General features: G+C 39.3%; 2 protein-coding genes across 4 annotated transcripts in view; both read right to left on the bottom strand.

Annotated features, from left to right (window-relative positions):
- Positions 1–4,794: 4,794 nt before the first annotated feature.
- Positions 4,795–7,561, bottom strand: LOC134661370 (uncharacterized). Its single transcript, XM_063517409.1, has 4 exons — positions 7,070–7,561; positions 6,459–6,590; positions 5,838–5,993; positions 4,795–5,168 (listed from the first exon to the last, which is right to left on the bottom strand). Exons 1-4 carry the CDS (start codon positions 7,499–7,501, stop codon positions 4,848–4,850), a joined length of 1,041 nt encoding a protein of 346 aa, XP_063373479.1. The 5' UTR covers positions 7,502–7,561; the 3' UTR covers positions 4,795–4,847.
- A 7,135-nt stretch (positions 7,562–14,696) lies between these two features.
- The window catches only part of LOC134660886 (discoidin domain-containing receptor tyrosine kinase B-like), a 95,832-nt gene continuing 91,533 nt past the window's right edge, over positions 14,697–18,995 (bottom strand). For all 3 annotated transcript variants that reach the window (XM_063516735.1, XM_063516733.1, XM_063516734.1), the window contains exons 13-15: positions 17,900–17,984; positions 16,927–17,088; positions 14,697–14,969 (exon numbers count right to left, since the gene is read on the bottom strand). In XM_063516735.1, coding sequence (XP_063372805.1) covers positions 14,793–14,969; positions 16,927–17,088; positions 17,900–17,984 — 424 coding nt within the window. In that variant the 3' untranslated portion in view covers positions 14,697–14,792. The remainder of the gene's footprint in view (positions 14,970–16,926; positions 17,089–17,899; positions 17,985–18,995) is intronic.

Here is an 18,995-nt window from a genome sequence, read left to right on the forward strand (position 1 = left end):
TCGGCCTTTGACCGCGAGGTTTACATTCGTTTTAGTTAGCTCAATATTTAATAGACTAAATGACTAAAGCATGTAGGTATGATATGGTGCTTCTAAGGCTTACATAGAAAAAATAAATTTCGTTATGAGTTCTGTAATCTCTCTAACGCTAACAAGATTTCGATGTTAGCGTTAGGCCCTCAATTGAGTCAGTTGCCCCGTCCCGGCGGACATAACGTCGCCGCCATTTATGCGAATATAATATGACTGCGGAATAGGTTTTTATGTAAATGCTCTAAGGTATGTCTAAGGTCCACGTAGGGTTGCCAGATGGTCGGGATTTGGCGGGATTCTCCCGATTTTTAGCATGTGTTCCCGATTCCCGACAGAGTGGAAATTGTCCCGAAAAACAGCTGCACGTTATAAATTATAAAACAATAATTTCAAGTTCCGAATTGTCGTCGAGCGAGCGAGCGACCCGTGTCGAGCGCGTCAGCGTTATAAAAACGTCCATGGGCAGAGCAACTGATGTAGTGCCAATAATGTAAAATAATATCGTTGTTTTTAATACAATTACTTTAATTTGAATGTTTTCTTTTTCCCGATTTAAGTCTCAAAATCCCGAAAAATTGATATTTTTTCCCGATAATAGCGCCTTTCGATCTGGCAACCCTAAGTCCACGCGATAGCTATGGAGACCAAATGGAGACTGTCGACTGCTCTACGTAACACATTACATACTGACGTGATAAATATTGGCCCTGTAGCCGCGTGCGTGAGTAGAATGTGAAATTGGGATCCTTCAGTATTTACCTCATTGATGGATCACAGGTTTGTCAAAGGACTGTCTCATTTCAAACATAGACAGAGATAATCATACTATCTTTGTCTTACACTGGTACTAGTGCCCAAAAGAAAAGGATGAGTATAGTTTTCCTGATTCTTACTGACTGACAAATTGGTTTGACCAACTATATTTATTTACGTACGTGTACAGCTTGGCAAAAAAGAGTAGAAATTAAAAAGTGACAACACTATCGTCCCGTTTTCTTATATAAATTGGTTTGAAAGGGACGACACTTCAATGTTGCCACTTTTTAGGGTTCCGTAGCCAAATGGCAAAAAACGGAACCCTTATGGATTCGTCATGTCTGTCTGTCTGTCTGTCCGTCCGTATGTCACAGCCACTTTTTTCCGAAACTATAAGAACACTGTTGAAACTTGATAAGTAGATGTATTCTGTGAACCGCATTAAGATTTTTACACAAAAATAGAAAACAAAAACAATAGATTTTGGGGGTTCCCCATACTTAGAACTGAAACTCAAAAAAATTTTTTTCATCAAACCCATACGTGTGGGGTATCTATGGATAGATCTTCAAAAATGATATTGAGGTTTCTAATATAATTTTTTTCTAAACTGAATAGTTTGCGCGAGAGACACTTCCAAAGTGGTAAAATGTGTGTGTGTGTGTCCCCCCCCCCTGTAACTTCTAAAATAAGAGAATGATAAAACTAAAAAAAATATATGATGTACATTACCATGCAAACTTCCACCGAAAATTGGTTTGAACGAGATCTAGTAAGTAGTTTTTTTAATACGTCATAAATCCCCTAAATACGGAACCCTTCATGGGCGAGTCCGACTCGCACTTGGCCGCTTTTTAGGGTTCCGTACCCAAAGGGTAAAAACGGGACCCTATTACTAAGACTCCGCTGTCCGTCCATCCGTCCGTCCGTCTGTCACCAGGCTGTATCTCACGAACCGTGATAGCTAGACAGTTGAAATTTTCACAGATGATGTATTTCTGTTGCCGCTATAACAACAAATACTAAAAACAGAATAAAATAAAGATTTAAGTGGGGCTCCCATACAACAAACGTGATTTTTGACCGAAGTTAAGCAACGTCGGGCGGGGTCAGTACTTGGATGGGTGACCGTTTTTTTGCTTGTTTTGCTCTATTTTTTGTTGATGGTGCGAAGGGTTCCTCGTGCGCGAGTCCGACTCGCACTTGGCCGATTTTTTAATTTCTACTCTTTCTTGCCAAGCTGTAGCCTTCGCCCTAGAGTCGGACCAAGAAAAGTCTGCAGCGGATTTGATAGCCTACGCAGTGCAAGTGTCATTTATGCGTCATAATTTCATTAAAGTTTGACGTTTAAAATAACACGTGCACTGCGTGGGCTATCAAATCCGCTGCAGACTTTTCATGGACTGACTCTATTTGCTTTTGATATCTATGCAACCCTCTTTGACTAGGTACCACTGACGTACTGGCCAGTAAACAAGAACAATATTTCAAAAATTCAAAATTCGTCTGGATCTATTCTGAATTTCCATCGTCACATTTTGTTCTTTTCACCCTCAATTTCACCATCAAGAGATGTGTAGATCTCTAATTAAAATTATTCGTTTTTAAATGGATATAAATTACGAGTAACGAAATGGATATATTACCGGAACAGACAGAGAAAGCCACATGCATTGAGTTAAGTGACATAAATCTCAAACTGGAGTTGGAAGACTTGGAACAGCTTATAACTCCAATCGGCCGGGCGGTAGTGCAATGTTTGCGAGACTGCGGAAACAGCAAAAAGCTTGGCAACATAGTAGAGCGCTTGAGGAGGTATCCATGCGACGATGATAGATATCGTAAGCTGAACGCTAGAGAAGATTCGTTAAAATTGTTTGAAAAGAAACCACCTCCGGGATCGGCGTCTGGCGAACCAGCAGATAGATGCCGGCGGCGGCGGCGGCGCCGGCGCCGCTGCCGCTGTCGCCGTCGCCGCCGACGTCGCCGCCGACGCTGTTGATCAGGCTCCGTAGCCAACATGCCAATCGCTAACGCTCCGTAGCGAACGAAACGCAACTGTCACTGTCACGCTAATATGGAAGAGTGATAGAGAGACACAAAGCGATTCGATGGCGAAGCGATAGCGATCGTCACCTTGCCTAGGCCGCCAGTCACGTTAAAATTGTGCCCCGTGATATTTTGGACTCATATTAAATTGTTAGTGTTGGCGATTGTGTTGCTATTGTGAAGGCGCACACAATATCTGGTAATACCCATCTACTAATAGATGGGTATTGCCAGATATTGTGTGCGCGTTGTTTTTGTTCATGTTTTATAATTTTGATAATTATATTTACATTAATTTATATAAATGGAATATTTTATTATTTTTTGCTGCCTCACGACGGCGTATCAACGCCCACACTGTTTGTTACCTGTGCATCAGTAAACCTACAAAAGATAGTCTCTACCGATGTAGTTTTCGTAGGAATTTACAGTGGCGCTTCTTTCAATTCTAAATCTCTGATCTCAATTGGTAGGTGTAGATAGTGTTACATAGTTACTAATTAACCCTTTAACCGCCAGAGTCTGATATATAAGACATTACATATCCAACTCATTTCGCCGTCTGATAACTTATCTTATCAGTGATAAGACAAAGATCTGATTTGGTTTTTACAGCACATTTATAACTCCCGTAACTATGCCAACCTTACTCTGCGTGGTACAATTACTGTCGGTGGCGACACTAGCACGCTCGATCAAAAATTTCTGGCGGTTAAAAGGCGCAACGCTCAAGATTCAATTTTTCGAACCACTCGCTACGCTCGTGGTTCAATTTTGGAATCTTTCCCTTGCTCGGGTTTCAATATTAGCACGAGCGGTTAAAACAACAACTTTGCCCCCTTGTAAAACAAATAACTATTGTTATAGTATACATGGCAAAATAACTGTAAACTGGTTTCTTTTAACCTTTTGGACGCCAATGACCGATATACCCGCATCGTAGGTTCAGCGCCAAAGACCGATTAATCGGTCACATATCACAGAGCAACATAGACCTACGTGCATATGCATAAAGTTCAATTTCAGTTTTGACACTTCGGTGACGTGGCGTCAGCGTGACAGCTTTTGTGTTTGACACGGCGTCGAAAAGGTTAAAGATAAGTACATACCTACTAGAGTCTGTGCGGAAAGAGAAGAGTTGTGAAATGTATGGGATCTAATACGTTCTACGACTATTCTCTTTCCGCACAGACTCTATATGTTTATAAATATTTCGTTGAAATTCGTTGAAGTCCACCCGCCGTGCAGCAGTGTTGGCCGAAACGTTAATGCAATTGAAAATGTTGGCCATTAACCATTATAAATTGAACCTTAAACCATAACGGACGATTACAGTTTACGGTTCAATTTATAATGGTACTAATACTGATTTTAAAATTACTTTAGGTGCTGTAATCCAGTTGTTTCCTCTAAATTTGTCCATGAGTAGGTATATTTACGTAATTTTCGTTTTTACTAAAAGCAAGAATAAAGGATGACTCACTATAGACCGGCCTGGGCCGGGACAGAGGCGTCCGACGTGTCATTTTCTATTATGAGTATAGTTTTCCTGGTTCTTACTGACTGACAAATTGGTTTGACCAACTATATAAGTTTTCATCTTAATATGAACTCCAACTCGTTACGCGGCAACACTAAATAATAAAAATACAACACTAAGTTTTATCTAGATCGTTTATTATGTAATTACAAACCTTAAATATCAAATCTATCACGTTTAATTTCTGAACATATTATTAGGGTTATTTATTTTATTGAAGTAAAGTAACGTAAAAATGTATTTGTGGAACACAGGTGATACATAAGGTCTTATATATAAAATAATAAATAGAGCTCTGTGTTTTGCCTATTGGCGTACAGATATTAAAACTTAAAAATAGTAACTAGCATACATTAGTAAGTAAATAGTAATACAACATACAATTTTATTAAGTCCACAAGGTACATTACACTAAGTATTTTGAGTCTTATAAAATAACGATTTACTTACTGTAGGTACCTACCTACATTTAGTTATCCGATATATCTTCCGAGTCCTCTTCTCTAATTTTTATTTTATTCTTAGTCGATCGCCTGCTCACGTATCCCGAGTCATTTTTCTCTTTTTCGACACCTTTGCCTTCGACTTTCGACCTGGTCTTGACGTGGTACTTGTTTCTTGGGTGGGTTGGTTTGTGTTCTTCCACTTTTTTGGTTTGGTGGTGGCGATGGTGGGACGGAGCTGTGGTCATTTTGCCATCGTAGTCGAGGAGGTCTCGCTTTAGGGCGCTCTTGAACGTCTGCCCTCGACTTGGCTCGTATAGCGCGAACGTGATGCGATCGTGATGAATCTATATAAAAGTAATAAATTGTATTATAAAAATACTTTCATACCAACGCGAAACGCTATAGCAGTTTGTACAATCAGCACCTTTAACAGCTTTATTACTTAGAGCGATGTTTTTTCAATATACAGTGTGTAAATCCAATACGGGCGAATATTTAAACGGTGGTTAGCATAGGACCTAAAAAGTATATTGAGATAGATTTTACTTAGAAATGCATTGAAAATTTTAACCATACAAAATAATTCGGCCCGCAATGTAATACACCGCACACGTTACGGGATACGAGCTTTTTAAAGTAACTGTCAACGCTTGTTGGCAGTTACTATGAAAAGCTCGTATCTCGTAATGTCATTATCATCTTCTGTTTCTTAATGTTTACAGTACATTGCTGCTCGGTACATGTGGAAAAAATTAATCACGGGGTCATAATTAAGTGTAACTTAAAAAAACATCTTAATTAATGATAAGACGGGTAAATTCTATATCTGGTTTAATTTATTGCCCGTATTTGACTTACACACTGTATAAAACGAAAGTGAGGCAGATACTTTCAAACGTCAATTGTTAGCACATAAATATATAGGTATATCTGTGAAATTATTAAAGTTGACAGATACTTTGGGCGCGTTGTTATTGATGCTGGGTGTGCTGCCCTTTGCTCTCAATACTTGCCCTGTACTCGACGTTGACGATGCATTCATCCTCGTCCTCGCACACGAGCGAGTTGACGTCGGCGGGCTTGGGCACGCCGGTGGGCCGCGCGCCGACGCGCACGAACCGCCACAGCGACCGGATCCGCGGCCCGCACGCACGGACGATCTCTTTCACCTGTCATTAACACGCAATTTGTTAGCACGATTCAATATACCTAGTCCATACTATTGGCATCGTCTTGGGTCGTCCCATTCGTTTTTCGTTAAGTTCTTAAATTAGTCCTATTCTGCTTTCGTCACGCATTCTAATACATTGAAAGCCACCGACGATTGTGACGACACATACATTCCACGACTCTTCTCTTTCCGCACAAACTCTACATTACAATTGGCGGGTGCACGAGCGTGCCTACTTATAACGCAGACTAGTGCTGCATGCGTGTATATTTGCAGGGGGGATCATGGTCATGGGAAAATTCAGAAATCACATTTTAGACACGGTTTTTACCACGTGCCACGTGGTACCTAATTCAACTGGAATTCGACGCTAGCGATTCTCGTGTCGCTCACGAACTGCACGCGCACTGACCTACGTTAACCATATCTGAATGCTCTGTAAGGTCAAGCAGGAGAGTAGTACCTTGATTTGTTCGCCACCATCACACCCGTTGGAGATATGCGGCTCCACGCCGAATGGGTTGATGCAGGCACGGTCGTCAGGCAGCAGAGAATCGATCTCGAACGCGCATCGGGGCAGCGAGTCGGTACGTTCCTGTTGTTTTGAAATTAATTGAAATATTTCGCAATAAGTAAATACTCGTATCGTATGTAAAAGTTATACTCGGCTGCTCGTGTAAATTGTCTTTCCTATCCGTTCCTTAACTATCTATATTTTTTTGCCATTATTGTAACCCATAGGTAGGTACATGGTCTGCCAAAACTTGGAAAGTCGGCTGTAACTTAGCGTATATGAACTCATTCTCTCCTAATAATTGTTGGAGATCTAAGTATCACATAATATATCATGTTATTTTGTACACTCCATCCTATGCCTTCTAATTTATTCTCCTAGAGTTACAGTTGGTAATTAATTCAGAACCATACAATAAATATCAATGGTTTCTTAGGTTTCTAACACTTTAAATTGCTACTGTATCTGTACACATAACTACTTAATCAAGAGTTCCAAAGTTGACCACAAGTGCGAGTTTATTGTTTTAGTTTTTAGTAATAGCAATAAAGTTAACTTACCCAACCAACTTCGTCACAATGCTTAGGCTCTTTATAGCAGATGTAATAAATGACGTTTTTCGAGCCATCATTACGACTCTCCGTCGACCAAGTGTACCAAGTCTGTTCGAACATGAACATGCTGTTTATATTGATCTGCTTGTAGATTAAAGAGAAGAGCACAGAGTTTGGATGGAGAGGGGTGACCGCCTTGTCTGTGGTAGGCTTCACTTCTCTTCTGTCCTCGTACTCTTTCTCCCGTCTGTTGTGTTTTGAGTGCTTCTTAATATAGGGAAGCATGGTGGTGTGTCTCTTTTCCCAGTTGTCTGTTGTAGAGTAGTCCTCCTCGATCCGTGAGTCGTCTTGGGAATCGGAATGCATGACCACCTTAACTTTGACGCTGGCGGCGATATGCAGCATGTAGGCGAGGAGAAGATAACTCGACCACCACATTTTCGAACGTACTAATTGGTTCTGGTCGTACTTTCAAACGCTTTGAAACTATATTTTGTAATTATGAAGGAAGTTGTTCTTTCATGGGTTGATAAGGGTAATGTTTGTAAATAAGAGGAAACAGTGAGCGGATTTCAGAGCAAAAGGAAATCTTGTTTTTCTTGTTTTTTTTTGCCAACGCACTGTCCTAATGTGGCGTTTTCCTTCCGTTTTATTAATGATCCTAAATTTGAATAAGCTATTGTTACTGTAGTAGCACCCTACTTGGCTTATTTTATTTTGTAGACAGTTCTCTTTATCTTTCGCCATAAATATACGTAGGTACTTACGCTACCTGTACCTGCTCATGTAGGTATAGGTATGTCAGTTTACTAGAAGCTTTGTTATTTACCTAAATAATTATATTGGTGTATCGATATGGCACAGCTAGATATTATTTATTACTCATTAGCTCATTCAGGCTCCGTGTACCTACAAAGTTATCAGTTATTAATTATTATGTACTTGTTATATTAGAACATTTGAGGAATGTCTTTTCAAAAGGGCTTATTTTTGTATGGTGTTCCTAGAGAGAAAAATCCTTTTGAAAAGATTCATTTAGAAAAACTTATAAGTTATGTGTGCCATTTCGTCGGTCGACTATTTATTATGTAAATAAGACGGGTAAGTGGGCGTTTTTTTTTTGTTGTCCTCTACACTTTTTTTTCAAATTTGGGATATTTTATGTTATTTCTACTCAGAATCACGAGCTCTTTCTATCCTAATAGGAGAAAAAAAGTATCCCAAAATTTCCATACATTTTTCGATCTTTCCATTCCGCGACCGACATACAAAGTCTATGAAAAATGGTAATGGAAATAAAAACCTTAGGACACTTTTTTTCTCCTATTAGGATCTATCCTCCTATCCTATTAGTAGCTCTTTCTAGAGCTCGTGATTCTGAGTAGAAATAACATAAAAAAACCCCAAATTTAAAAAAAAAGTGTAGAGGACACCAAAAAAAAAACGCCCAAGTACCTATCATTCGTATCGTAGCACTTTAAAGGTTAAAAGTTTGGAAGGGCAATAAATAAACTGGTTTATAGATTATTGCTTTTATTTGGGTACAAAGATGTAGAGTATAAAATAAAAATACTGCATTTGGTATCAACCTTTTTTTCATAAAACTTTGATTATGAAAATTAAGCATTCCGACAAATACATGTTTTACATCTATAAAATAAAAATTAAAGCATAAGATGTATCTAGTCTAATTTCATTATTTCATTTATCTATATAGAAATTGTATAATCGTATAGTACAAATAAAAAAGCGAGTGAAGTTTGGACCATTGTTAGGAATTAAAGTTTTCCATAGTGCTCAATAATTTACATCAGCTATAAGAATTCGTATTTACAAGATACATTATAAATTTCGTTCTAACGTGATATCGTCGTAGCATTAGGGGTAAGAATAGCATCACTAAGGCAGAGAGGGTGTTTTATTGTACATTATTATTAGTGCCTAGCATTACGTCACTAGTCGCCGCGCGGCGGGCGGCCGCGCCGCGCCGCGCCCCGTCCACCCGGCGGATAACTGCCAGTTCATATAAGATAACGACATTATTTTTTCGCGCTTGGTTTAAGTGGTATCTGCATTATAGTTTGTAGCTTTCTAATAGAGCCCGACGGCTAATCCTAATGTCTATTGTTAAGTAAAACCACCAAACCACCTGCATAAAAAATCGCTCGTTCACTTTACCCAGGTAATTGAATTACAACTCCTATGGGAATTGCAATAAGATTCAAAATGAACTAATGGATAAATATACCTCATGTTTTCAGATTTTCCTGATCCAATCACCGTCGGCCAATCTGTATTTTGGGCTGTATAAAAACCATGAACAATCTCATATTATTGTCATTTGAACAAGAATCAAAGTACCCAGCTGAGAATTCAACCGACACGCGAGTATGATTAAAACAGGTCACTATGTGCGGAAATGTAGTTGACTGTAGCTATGTTTTGTTCCGGGTAGGCGGGGTGCGTTCGGTAAGCCGCCAAACAAAACGCCTTAATCGGTACCTCTACTTACTTAAATATAATTAGACCTCTATGTATTCGATTAGCCTAACTCTAAGACATTGGTTCCTTTAGTGTACGATAAGTACTTGTGTCGCTCACTACTTGCCAACTAAAGTCTTACGCCTAAGTGCTAGGGCCCAGTGAAGCCTTGTCGATAAATAGCGAAAATAACAGTTAACACTAAACGCTTGCCCACACCGGCGTATTCGTGCGATTGGCGTGCCACAATGGTGTACATACGCACACGGGTCGTCATCAACATTCATCATTGTAACGCATAACTAAGTTACATAGTTATGACTCTTCTACATCTTGAACATTTATTTATTATAGTTGATTAATATGATTTTTATGTACAAAGAGATAGTTACATTACTTATTATAGACATTGGGGCACGCCGTACCATACATAATAATGGTCATAAAAGTGTATATAACTTATTATACAAAGTTAAAAATGTATACATTATTAATGGCCTTGAATTTACACTAGCCAGTGTGGGGACAGCATAATAATATTGAGCCCGCGTTCGGATGCTCGTAAGCGCCACGTATACTTTTCGAAACACAAAAAAAAACTAGCGCCGTTTGCTGTTTATTAGTGAAAAGTGACTGACATATATAGTTTCATTCAAAGTATTGTCGGCGCCGAGTGCGCATCCGAACGAAATTAGACGGATCAGGAGACAACGTGCAACAGTCTTAAATTAAATAACCCTCACAATTAGCTTGAAGCGTTTCTACACCTGATCATGTAGGTCTTTCACCGACTTGCGTGGGTGCACGGAGCGGGTACCATCGTGGGTAACAACCGTCCAATTTTCGTTTACCCGGTCCGTGCAGGCGCTCAAGTAGGCGAGGGGCCGTATTGCTTCGATCGTTCGTTCACAAACACCAAACCCGAATGATCCCGGCGTAGGCACAGTAACACATCATAAAAATGATCTCCAGATCCGCCCCTTAACAAAACATTTTATCATAAATATAATTCTACCTCGCACTGATACCTATCCTCATATTGTCACTAAAACTGCCTTCGACGAAGCAAACTACGGAAAATAGACTTTCGACTAACATTACATCTAATATTTCATTCTATCGAATCAGATCTATGACTTACTAACTAATATTACGTTGTATCATTTTACGTTGATATAAGTTATATGAAAATAAATGACTATAAGAATTGGTAACTTTATATGTAACGGGTCCTCTATACGATCGATGGTTAGGGCAGTCCACGATAAGATTTCACTCAATGGTAGGTAAGCCCTGTTTGCTGTACCAAAGCTTCCCGCTTTGGTTTTGGGTCTGGTCAAATTATAACAATAACAAAGGACTTCTACCTGTAGATAACCTGTGAAAAATGTGAACAAGAATGAATTGTGAGAAACTTCCAACATGAAAATGAATATCAAGTCAAAACAATACCTTCGCTACTGCTCGCTAGCAGAATCTTAGGCCAAAAACTACTTATAAATATTTAGACCGTTAGTAGGTATTCAATTTGCCAATATAACATTGGCTCATCACTCAAGAACAACACAAATTAATACTCTTCATGTTGAAATTCTTTGCATTTCATTATTATATTTAAACTTATTTTTTAATAATTATGGTATGTATTGAAAAAAAAGTACACAGCTTTTCAATAATAAATAATCGTATAGAGGAGACGTTACGTTTAAAACGACAACAGCTCAGGAAGTGTAGGAAGATCGGGATTATGCGTCTATTATACGTAGCTCACTTGTGAAAGGGTAGTACTAGAGTAGCGTCGACACCGTTTCATATGAATGCTTCTAAAACTATATTGTCTATGCGTATTGATGCGATTACGATACAAAATGACACTGTAGAATAATAGCGTAGTGAAGTGACGCTTCATATTGTAGGTACCATCAGCCGCAAAAGTGTATGGCGACTTTATCAATGATATCATTCATAATTTCGCCATGCAATCTCATACACATATACATTACATATTAAAAGGAGTCAAAACATAGCTGATACGTTCTAAGTAAAACACATTTTGCACAGGATATCGTCGTCACTTCAATATGCTAACATACATTTATTGAACCAAAACTCATTTACCTATTTGTCAATTAATAACAATTAAGATCATCTGATGAAACTTGTGTAAAAAAAAGTAAAATGGACCGTCACGAAACAATGTGATAAAAATAAAAAAAAAGGTTTGTATAAAAATAATACTAACAGTTTGCTTACTTGACTAGAACGTGTATAATGCTTGCTGTGAGGTCCGATTTACATAAAACAATACATAAAAAAAAAGAGATCTTGTAGCGTGCGAGAAAGGATACATAAATACAATTTGTAGTCTCGATTCACATTATTAGGGGATATTCTTAGGCAGTGTTTATCATAAGATTTTTGCAGTATCGCTTAAGGTACAATTTCATAGATTCTATACACAGTTCGCATGAACGTCTTACAAAAGCGTAATTGATACGTCCTTAATGAATACGTATCGCCGTAGCACGTCGTGCTGGCGATACAAGACCCGAAACAGTACAGATCAGATATATCGTATCGGCCGAGGTGTTCACAATATTATATAGGCGTGTTCAGATGTTTGTGAGCGCCTTAGCCGCTCCGATATATCTGATGGCGACCGTACATGAAGCTAGCGAGTGCATATCAACTTGTGTCAGCGGCGAGCCTGAGGGTTTGTATGTTTACCTGACAGTATGACAGGACATACGATAACAGTAGCTACATTATACCGGCTGTTACATCACACATGTTTGAATTTTCGTCGTTATAAATTACAGGACGTCAGTAAATTAAATACTCTACCTAAAATTAAAAATGCCCCAGTTTTGAACGTATTTTGATTTACGAGAGAATGTTGGTGTTTGAAATTATGTTTTATCAGGCACAATGCTACGGATTATTTTCTCTTCTAACGCGAAATTTATTACTTACAATGTAATCCATTATAAATAATAGTAAAAATTTGATATGAATTTGCTTGAAAATAAAAACGACCCAAAAATTAGAGAACCCCAGTAGAGCTAGACTCAAGAGTTAAAGCCCTAAGAAATAAAACGGTTAAAGCTGCTTAGGCCCACTTGCACCATTTAACTAACCCGCGGTTAACCGGTTAAACCTGGAGTTACCATGGTTACCAGTACAATTGGATACTTGGTTAACGGTTTAATCGCTTAACCCCGGGTTTGTGGGATGGTGCAAGTGGGCCTTACAATCACAAGTGAATATGTACTCGCTACGACAAAAAAGACAGTAATACATTTGAAAAGTACCAAGTTATTATTTGATATTCGAGATATATATTCAACTTAATTCATATCTATCAAAGTGACAATTCATATGAACTAGTTGACACAACCTTACCGTCCACCACGGTGTATATTTGTCAAATATTATGCTTCAGAATTATTTACAATAAGTCATATTAGGGTCCAGTCTTAAGTAACTCTTTATAAGCATTATGGTGGATGCAGAGTTAAGTACAAAACTTACATTCATATAAAACAAGTAAACTTGCACTATTTGATGATGTCGTAATGTTATGGCCGCAAAATGGGTCAAAAATCTCTATATGGCTAAAGAATTCAAGGCAGGAACAAGCTTAGCCCACATAAGCAAACACGTTATGACAATCTGACCCCTGAAATTTGTATGCTTGGAAACATACTTGCCATGCGACGCATGACGGGTAATGTTTCCAAGCATAAACATTTCAGGGGTCAGATTGCGCATTGCACACGTTGCGTAGATGGCTGTTTGTCCTGCCATTGGCCACCAACAAACTGGTAGCTTGTTATTTTCGAGTTTGCTGTCCATGTGTCTACGTTTGCTGTCTAAACTCTGCGACTAGGCGATAGCGCTTGCATCCTAAAGCCAACATGATAATAAAATAGCCGACTTATTTATAAACTTGGTATACCTCGAACTATCTTTTGCAAAAGTACAATTTCTAATATCCCTTAAACCTTGTGCAGGATATGTTGTTTATAGCTGTTCATCTATGAATGCTCCATCATCTATCAGTCCTTTTCTGCTAATCGTACGAGTAAGAGTTCATTTAGGCGGCGTGCGAACTCGCATGCGAGTTTAGTTACATTGCGGACTAATAAGGCTACATCCAATTCAGCCGACATATCAAATACCGCAATGTAATGCTAATGAAACTCGCATGCGAATTCTCGCACTATCTGAATGAGCCGTACGAGAGAGTTGCTCGAACAGACCGTCACGATATGTAGAAAAGCATCAGTGTCGCAGCATTACTTCGAATCAAAGAATCATTAATAGTAGAAGCGATATAAAGTCTATGAAAGAATCGTGTCTTCAATTTGACAGGACAGTGAAATATTCTAGTGTCAAATTCGGGGGGCATGATATTTTCTTAAGGCTCTATTCATAAACGGCTGCTAACTTAATCAGTTGATGATCGTCGTTTGTCTCTATCTGTCGTTATGCCATAGCTATGCTGATTAACTTAGCAGACGTTTATGAATAACGCCGTTAGAATTTATCCATTTTCTACAATTAATAATTATTTTCTCCGAATAATCTCCGGATCGGTGGGAGTCGATCATTAATGCCACAGTATGTAGCGTTAGTTTTATTGTAAACAGGCCACCGACTCGCCAGAAGGGGCCCTCTGACATGCCACGTTTGCTCTAAGGCCGTTGCGCAGGGTCATACCACGAAGTCCGTTTTTGTCAAATCATCTATCTCCGTTTTTGTATTAATCTTTTGAGTCCTGGGGATTTAAATTTGCCAATTATGGGAGAATGAGGATATACGCACCAATACTAATCTCAGGTGGCGATACCATTGAGAAAAAATAATTACTAATTTCTTATTAATTATAGGACATTCTTACACAGATTGACTAAGTCCCACAGTAAGCTCAAGAAGGCTTGTGTTGTGGGTACTCAAACAACGATATATATAATATACAAATACATAAATACATAGAAAACACCCAAGACTCAGGAACAAATATCTGTGTTAATCACACAAATAAATGCCCTTACTAGGATTCGAACCCAGGACCGCGGCTTAACAGGCAGGGTCACTACCCACTAGGCCAGACCAGTCGTCAGTTAAGAACTGTAGCAAAAATCCCAATATCGCGTCCGCGGGGCTCAAGGTATTAATAGAGAGACGAATGTGTAAAAACAGACTTGTTGGCCGGCGGTGCAAGCTCAGGCCTCTAGCACAAGTATCACGCGGCCGTGCGCTGCAGCAGCAGGTGCAGGTCGGCGAAGGAGGGGCGCGCGAGTTGGTCGCGGCACCAGCACGCGCGCATCAGGTCGTACAGGTCGCGCGGGCAGCCCGCCGGGCGCGCCAGCACCTCGAACATGCCGTCGCCCACCTGCAGGTGCGAGAGGTTCTCCAGAACCTACAGGACGAGATAACAAATAGATTAATGTTTGGGAATAATCTTACACAGATCGAGCTAATCTTCGATCAACACGGGCTTCCGACACGTCGGAAGGGATAGGCCCAAGCGATATCTTGACATTCAAATCATTCTGCCATTTTTCGCGGGGGGGAACGTGCACACAGTCGCCCTTCTCACACACTTACATAGAAAATCCAATCTGTAATGACGACACAAATACATAGAAAATGTATCATATCAAAGACAAATCTTGCAAACCTCGATCTCTTTTTGTGTACGGACGAGTCACAAGTGTGACAACACGCACACTAACACATTTACGTCGAAGAATTTTATTGTATTCTGAGAGATGAGAAGTCGGATTTGTCGCTCGACCGATCCGCAATTTGTACTGGGCGAGCAAAATCGATAAATCCAGCAATTACATGAGACTAAAATATAATAATTGTGTTTAAATGTAATTAAACGTATGACATGCAAAAAATTTATTACATGTGAAATGTAACACCTTCTTTTTGTAAATTTGATGTCCTCGACCTCTTTTTACAACAAATAACCGAGCAATTAGGCATTTTTTCTGCTGCTGTGTTCACTCGCGCGTCTGGACTCGGTCTAGTTAAAAATCCGAGCGCAACTAGTTTTATTACCCGCGCTAGATCAGTTGATCTCGTACCTAGGCAGAGGGGAAATAGTGCGAATGCCGCATCCCTTCCGTGTTGATCGAAGGAGCTAATCCTAAAAAGTCAGCAGCAATAGTTGCTAAGCGAGCGCGGTGTTTAAAACGATCTTGAGGCTACTTTATTGTTAAGAGAATAAGAGCGCGTCAAGGTAATTTTGAACACCTCGCCCGCTTAGCAACTTCTGCTGCTGACTGTACTATGGACACTTACTAATCATTAAAGTCAAATTTCTAAGACAATATGACGTTCATAATGAAACTTACTCAATTTGATCTATTCAAGTCGGTGAAAAGTTAACTTATGTAGACGGAGTCTAGAGCTACTTCGCTGCTGAATGTCAACGAGAGTTAAGATAATGTAAAGTGACCGCGAAGGTGCACTATAGTATTATACCTAAACCACAGACTCGACGACTAGTGGTATGGGAAGTAGGCAGAGACGTAGTGTGGCCGCGCTACTCGTAGTCGGCCGCCATACTTCCCTCCCTACTTCCCATACCACTCGTCGAGTGCGTGGCTAGAGTATTGTATAGGGTATTTGACACATGTTGAATTTTATAACTAAACCTAGTTAAATAGATATAAAATGATCAATTTATCACAATACATTGAAAATTTAAAAAATATGTGGGTATAAAAAAAATACAAGGCCTTAAGTTTAAAAAATAAAAAAAAATTACTTCCAAATAGGAAAAAAAATATGATACCATTCGGTTCCTTACATTTTATTTAAAAAAATATTGAATTGCAACCATATACATAAACAAAATATTTCCCCGAAAAAATCGCAATTTCCTTGTGATTGTGGTATAGGAGGGGAGTCCCCCTTAAATATTTTTATTTTATTTTTAGTATTTGTTGTTACAGCGGCAACAGAGATACATCATTTGTGAAAATTTCAACTGTCTAGCTATCGCGGTTCATGAGATACAGCCTGGTGACAGACGGACAGCGGAGTCTTAGTAATAGGGTCCCTTTTTTACCCTTTGGGTCCGGAACCCTAAAAATCTTGGAGGATATAATCAAACGGAGACGCCATTTCTGTAATTTTCTGTACAAAACAGTCTGTCGATTTTTGCGGGGGAGGGGAAAGTCAAATGTATGCGTAACGTAAAAATAGCCATGTCATATAAACGTCAGTCTATACATTGTGTATGACCGTTGGCCGCCTATTTTCGACAGAGGGGAAAGCCTGTTAATGCCTACTCCGTTTAGTTGTATCCTCCAAGCTAAAAATGGTCAAATACCCTATTGCCTGTCAACGTGTGTACTGACCTCGTTCTCGGTGAGGTGCTCGTAGGGGCGCCGGCGGCAGAGGCTGAAGATCTCGTGTAGGGTGACCGCGAACGCCCACACGTCGCTCTTGGTCGTGTACTTCCCGAGCAAAACGGACTCCCACGCCGCCCAGCGCAGCGGCAGAGGTATGCGGCCGTCCACCTGCATTACAAATATGGGTTAGAATATGATCATAGAGAAAAAAATACATAGAGTGCTCACTCCATACATCAGTTTTAGTACCAAAAAGACTATTAGCATCGAGTAGCGGAACTATCAGTACTGCTACTTGACAATAGATGTAGCACCGACGGGAAAGTCTTATGCTGTTGAGATAAGACTTTCCGGTCGGTGCTACATCTATTGTCAAGTAGCAGTACTGATAGTTCCGCTACTCGATGCTAGATGTAGACACTGAAATTAATAGTCTGAACTGATGTATGGAGTGAGCACTCTTGTCTTACTATATTTCTCTATGATATGATCCAGCGCCGTTTTGAAATTTAAATCTAAATCTTATGTTCTATAAAAAACCAAAAATCTATCTATATCTTTAAATTTATAATGTTACTTTATTAACACTTTGACCGGCAACTGACGCGCACGATTACATTGTAATATCTTCATGCAGTTGAAAGGGTTAAATCCATTACATTATGGAATACTGGATGATAAATTTGAGTTTAATGGAATATTGGATGTCACGGCGATAAATTAATATATTAACATAAATAAAAATAACATCTTAACATTATCAAAGTTTTCGTTAATTGCAGAACGATATCGAAACCCGTTCAGCCGGCCTAGCCAAGGTTACAATCGCTATCGCTTCGACAGTGACAGTTGCGTTTCGATCGCTACGGAGCGTAAGCGATTGGCATGTTGGCTACGCGGCCTGTTATTTTTAGTTTTCAGAAAAACGTCCAAAAATTAAAATGTTTTTGCCTATAATCTTGTAACAATATCGACTTACCTTATAATAGTCACAGGCGTAAGCCTCGTTGTCGGTGCCAAAATCGCTGATCTTCACTTGGTACCCTTTGCCGACAAGGATGTTCCTAAACAAACAACGGGTTGATTAGTTACGGTAGACAACACATATATCATACATATAATAGCTGATCAAACGTTTTGTGTTTACACGATATGAACACGATCGGAACACCCCAACTCTGAAATTTCGTTTATATGTATGTATGTATGTATGTATAAACTCTTTATTGTACAAAACACAAATTTATGGCACAGGATAGGCAGTACAAAGGCGAACTTATCCCTTTAAGGGATTTCTTCCAGTTAACCTTTGAGTAAATGAGACTATGTGTATGTTTGTGTATGTCACTAGTTTCTGCCCGCGACTTCGTCTGCGTGGAATGATCATGAATAATAACTATTATTTGTCCTTCCCCGGGCGTCAAACAATCTCCATACCAAATCGTTCAGCCGGTTTAAGCGTGAAGAGGTAACAGACATTGATAACTCATCTAGATGGTTCATTACATATTACGAAAGGTCTCAAACTTTAATCGGCGTACACCATTGAGTGACTAAATAAAGGATCCCAGAAGAAATACGCGTAGCCTTGTAACTTAGGCGACCTTGAAGAGGCTCTTAACTGGGCACAAAAATGTGTCAATCCGCATTCATTTAACAATAAGATGTCAACCCTATAAATTGACAATTGCTTAACATCATCCAGTTACAAGTTGAGAGATTCTGCAAAAAACGAACAGTGCATCGTGCAAATTTTGAGCGTTCGTTTCATAGCTCAGGCCATAGAGAAATAAGTAAGACAAGAGTGCTCACTCCATACATCAGTTTAGACTATTAATTTCAGTGTCTACATCTAGCATCGAGTAGCGGAACTATCAGTACTGCTACTTGACAATAGATGTAGCACCGACTGGAAAGTCTTATCTCAACAGCATACGACTTTCCGGTCGGTGCTACATCTATTGTCAAGTAACAGTACTGATAGTTCCGCTACTCGATGTTAGATGCTAATAGTCTTTTTGGTACTAGAACTGATGTATGGAGTGAGCACTCTATGTATTTTTTAGGGTTCCATA

The sequence above is a fragment of the Cydia amplana genome, chromosome Z (assembly GCF_948474715.1).
Source record: "Cydia amplana chromosome Z, ilCydAmpl1.1, whole genome shotgun sequence".
NCBI classification, from domain to species: Eukaryota; Metazoa; Arthropoda; class Insecta; order Lepidoptera; family Tortricidae; genus Cydia; species Cydia amplana.